General features: G+C 37.8%; 1 protein-coding gene across 1 annotated transcript; it reads right to left on the reverse strand.

The window, feature by feature from the left end:
* Positions 1 to 201: 201 nt before the first annotated feature.
* On the reverse strand, positions 202 to 4,977 carry LOC104289020 (sterile alpha motif domain-containing protein 9-like). Its single transcript, XM_009887912.1, has one exon. The coding sequence runs from the start codon at positions 4,975 to 4,977 to the stop codon at positions 202 to 204; it is 4,776 nt and encodes a 1,591-aa protein (XP_009886214.1).
* Between the last annotated feature and the right edge of the window lie 240 nt (positions 4,978 to 5,217).

Raw genomic sequence — 5,217 nt, forward strand, 5'->3', positions numbered from 1 at the left:
TTCATTTTGACTAACTGTCCAAACAGCAGTAGGACAGTAGGAAGACAATTCTGCACGGGACTGAAAGACTAACATACTGAAGAAGGAAATATAATGGACAGCCTGAGCTTGTCATTTGCAATTGTTGGCTCAAAAAAACCCACCCACAAGCCAAAATCCAGGTAAGGGGTAATTTTGCCTGAAAAAGCCTTGTAGCAATACCTATTGTTTTAGTGACAGACTTTGTATGTTGTATGCCAGGAGACCAGCAATGGAAAACCCAAGGTAAAAAGACACTCTTTTTATGTTTGGGCCATTTTTCAATGCGCATGAGTGAACAGGCTGCACTGGGATCCGAATGGTTTCATTGCTGCCATAGTCTATGTAGATAACCTTACCTTCAGCTCTTCCATCCAAAGGAAGCAAAAGGTCTTGAACAGCCTTTTCCTTCCAGATATTTTCACTTTGCCAGAGGGAATTCAGCTCCTGTTCTGGAAGTGAACTAAAAAGCTGATCTATTTTTCCCTTGTGAACAAATCTGTTCAGGCCACTGCCTTTCGCCAGATAGAAAAGAGCCAGAGGGTGCCTGGAACGATGCAGGGTTCCATAGAGCTCTTTGAAAGACTCACTTAAGCGTCTAATAAAGGTTTCCATTTTCCTGGAATCTTCATCTAGTTGTTTTATATTTTGGGGCCAGAACAACAAGGAGGCTAGGAAGAAAGGCTCTACACACTGTGAAGTTGGTTCCACTTCCTGTAGAATGCTTAGAAGCAGGTTTCTCAGCTCCTCGGGGGGATGTAACTTAGCAGATTTAGATTTAATGCAGTTCAGAACAACATTTGCCAAAATCAAATTCTGTTTGTCTTTCAGAGTTGCTTGTGCGTTCTCACACAAAAATGCATATGCTTCTACTATGATTTCTATTTCTCTGTCAGCATTTTGGTAATTTCTGTGGAGGTATTCCAAAATGCCAGAAAATGAGCCTGCTTTGGAAGCCTCCAAAGTGTCCCTGTATGCTTCTATGTACGGGGACATGGTCCGCTTTGAGACCTGTTCATATTTCAGTTGCTCAAAACGTAAATCACAAAATATTTCCGTGTATTTGGTAAAACGGTCTTGAACCTTCTCATACAATTTTGCTTCTACAATTTCTTTTTCATTGGTGTGTGGTTTGAAAAACACAAAGTAGTCTTCAAAAAAGTCAAATGCCCTTTTCAACCGTGATCGCAAACTACATAAAAAGCTGGAATGACGTTTAAGAACCTCGAGCATTTTCCTGTCTGTGTTAGGGTTATCTACATTCAAACCACCATTTCCTGATAGATACTTTGTCATATTTTTTGTACATTGTGAGTCTTTTTTGCTGAAAAAAGGAACATGCCAAAGGACATCAATAACATAAAGACCAGTTTCTATCTCTCCCTGATAACCAGCAGTATTGTACATTTGAAACTTTCTTTTAAACTTTTGATTTTGTTTATTGTCTGCGTTTTCAGCTTGCCGCTGAGATTCTATGAAAGCTTGCGAAGCGTTCTCAGCAAGCTCTAGCAAGTATTCCAGTTCCTCAGCTGTCAGGACTGAACTCTTTGCTTTGCACTCTACATGGTGTCTTAGCTTACTTTTAAAGACTTGACCTAATGTATCGGATATGTATGAATTGTGTGGTGCTCTTTGTTTGGCTTCTTTGGCCCAGTATAATGCAGAGTCAAAATTCCTTTCTTTAATGTAGAAGTATCTTGCTAAGGCTTGGCAAATGTAACCATTTTGCTCAAATCTAGCAGATGCTTGTTTTAACACATATTCCACGTTAGCACACTTCTCTTCCCCATGAATGGCTTCAATTAAGGGGGAAAACAAAGTGTCTGACTCATCGCCATGTTCTTTGCGCTGTCTAGTAATCAACAGGGTTTGTATATCACGGATAAGTTTGTCTTGCTTTAACAAAGTGTTGTAAAATAAATCTTCTTTCAATAACTGCAATGTAATTTTACTTTTAGGCAAGTCATAGGTTAGTTTCAATTCTGTTAGGCAGTGAGATGCTATCAATGGATGAATGATACGAAGACCTTTGTATGTCACGTATTCATGCACCTGATCATATATTAGAATATTGGAACAAATTCCCATCTTTTCTATCAATTTGTCTTTACTGCAGCCAATCTCTTGAGAACTAATTCCTAAGAATTCTTCACATAGTGATATTGAAACTACAGCTGTTCTTACATATGAATTTAACAGTGTTAGATAGCAAACAAGTTGCACTGGTTTAGAGGCAGTATTCAAGTTACGCAAGGTATTTTTTACCACTTTTTCTATGTACTGTGGATCGAAGTTTTTCTTCATAATCATAAAGGAATAGAAATTGTCAGGATTTGGATACACCTTTTGAATATATTTTAGTTTCTGATCAAAGGCCCTTTGCTCTTTTTCAGAAAGCATATGTTTTAAAGAAGTACTGTTCAAGAAATTGATTGTTGAACTTTCATCAGGATTCTGAGATCTCATACAATTTAGAATGATCACTAAAGGAGTTACATACTGAATGCATTTTTCTGTTAGAGCCGCCTGAATTTCTTTCTGCAGAAAATAGACATGTTCTTGCTCTTCGAAATCATCCACAAGAAGTAACACTGGTAAATAGTCTGTGTCGTTGTTTGTTCCACAGGTGAGTAAAGTTGTCAGCTGTGTCCCGAAATCACTTGTTTTGTTTTTCAGAACAGCACATCTGAATCGCTTCCGGAGATCCCAAAGGATATGCATAGCTAATGTTGTCCCACCACAGCCTGGGTGGTGGTAAAGGTTGATAATTTTTACAGGTGATTGATTTGGACTGTCAGCTGAAGACACAATTAGGTGTTCAAGCTTTTCATAACTGTCCCTTCTGATAAAATCTGAAGTATACTTTTCAGAAGAAAAATAGAAATTCCACCATGATACTTTACCACCTCGATAAAAAACTTCTTCCCGCTCTTTCAGGAAATTTTTGAATTTATCTTTATCCTTCTCTATTCCTGTGTCTTTGCATTCATTTTCACAAAGTATTTCCAATGCTGCCATGGAGTCTTCTTCCTTCTTTACAAGAATGGTAGAAAGACCAACAGAGGGCAGAAGTCTCACGGAAGATTGTGTCACTGATTTTAATTTCACGATGGTACCATTTACCATTTGCAGGGATAAATTAGCAACACATTTATTTGAAAGTTCTTCCTCACTAATGCCTCTGGCATGCAGAAGATCTTTCCATCGCTGGTATGTACCTGTACCAATGCAAATGCAGATCATGGATTCTAGTCCTTTTAATTCTTGGTAAAATGTCATAAAAGTCTCAGTAAGGGGATCTGCTGAATCTTCCACCGTGGAAAGCAAAAGAAACACTACTAAAAACTTTCCACTCTGCTTTACATCTTTGTGTGAAAGAAATGAAATCATTTTTCTGACACCAGCAGCTCTGTCTCGTTGCCATGAAGTGGGATCTAATGGTAGTTTGTTATTGCCTTTGAAGTCAGATCCACCATTGCATAAAATCCAGTTGGTCTCCTGATGTAGTTTCAGCTTTGCAGCTTGCTCAGAAATTGGACCCAGCATATTTTCATAATAATCTGGGAAGTAAAGTTTGGCATTTTGATTTTTTTTGTAAGTATTGAACACACCATTCATTTCTGATTCAAAATCAAAGTCAAGCACAGCAAACCATTTGATTTCCTGTAAAAAGTCTAAGTACAAAGTTTGACTTGGGTGGCACTTGTTTGTTACCAAAATGTAGTAGTCATAATAAGAGCTATCTAGTGAGTCCCTGTTACCCGTGAGCAGACTAACTAGCTTTAGTCCTTCATTCTTTGACTTCCTTTGCTTTAAGTTGATGTATTCTTCCTCTGCTCTTTTACGAGAAACTGCTAAAGATGTCAAGGTACCTTTAAAAGTGTCAAATTCTTTTGTATTTTGAATATTTTTGGAACTAGCTCTATCCCGGATGAAGACAGCTTTTTTCCAACTCTTAGTCTTATATTCGTATGTGTTGGTACAGAAATATTTTGCTTCACAGATGGAGTGTTTGGGAACCACATCTATTTCAATGACAAACTTATGTGATGGAGTGCTATTTTCTAATAATACTTCCACAAATCTAGGTTCTCTAATGCAATCTTTTGCAATGCTGATGTATTGCCCATGAAAGTACTTTCCGATGTATTTATTCAAGTGGTCAACGTATGCTGCTGTATTGGTAACTTTCATTCCTTCAATTTCCCCATGTGGATTGTCACGTACTCCAAAATGAATAGTGCCATTTGTGCGGGAGTTCATGCAGGCCGCTGCAAATCTAAAGACTTCATTGCTAAATTTCATCATGATATCCTCATCTGCTGTGGCCTCTGTGTTGGTAAGTAATTTGAATTCATGTGCTGGATCAATGAGATTGAGTGGCCCTGTTTCAGGGACATTAAGAATACTATACTGTATGTATCGAGTACCATCACTGAAATTATCAAAAGGATATGGCATACACATCCTCCCAGTTGGGTGCTGGCTGCTTGACAGCACCTTCTCTAATAGATTCTCTTTGTCAGCTGACTTCATTGCTTTTTCATCTTCTATGGACTCCGTCTTAGAATACTGCAGTGTACTGGAAGTAAGTGACCCGTGTGTCTTCTTGCACTCCTTCTTTGCAATTTCTCCATCTTCTCCTTCTCCGTCAAAACTTTGTCCAGTGCTTTCTTGATCCAAAGCCTGGTTTGAACCTTTAGCTAGAATGTCGTGCTCCTTCAGGAAATATGTTATTTGAAGAGCAGGCCCAAGAGGTATGCCCATTTGCACAAAATCTGCTTTAGTCATCAGTTTCAAAGCAAAACCAGTCACATCTTGGTTAAACAGGATTTCTGCATATTTCTGATCAATCTTAGCAACTTCAGTTACCCATTGTTTGACTTCCTCTTTTGTCAACTGTTCAATATGTTGATGTGAATGTGATTTCTCATTTTTTTCAGTGTTTGCATTTTCCATTCTCTAAGGAAAAAAACCACAAAATTACTAAACAAGAGATTTATAATAGCCTATTAACTGAATAACATGTATTTCCTTGCTATTATCAAGCATTAATATCTTCGTTAGTGTAATCTGCCACATGAAATACAACAGTTCGATTAGGAGACATTGTGGGAATGTGATGTAAGAGCATATATAAGGCATTAGCTACTTATAAGAGAGATTTAGTACGGAATGATTTTATTTTAATCCTGTTTT

The sequence above is a fragment of the Charadrius vociferus genome, unplaced genomic scaffold, assembly GCF_000708025.1.
Source record: "Charadrius vociferus isolate BGI_N301 unplaced genomic scaffold, ASM70802v2 scaffold447, whole genome shotgun sequence".
Classification (NCBI taxonomy): Eukaryota; Metazoa; Chordata; class Aves; order Charadriiformes; family Charadriidae; genus Charadrius; species Charadrius vociferus.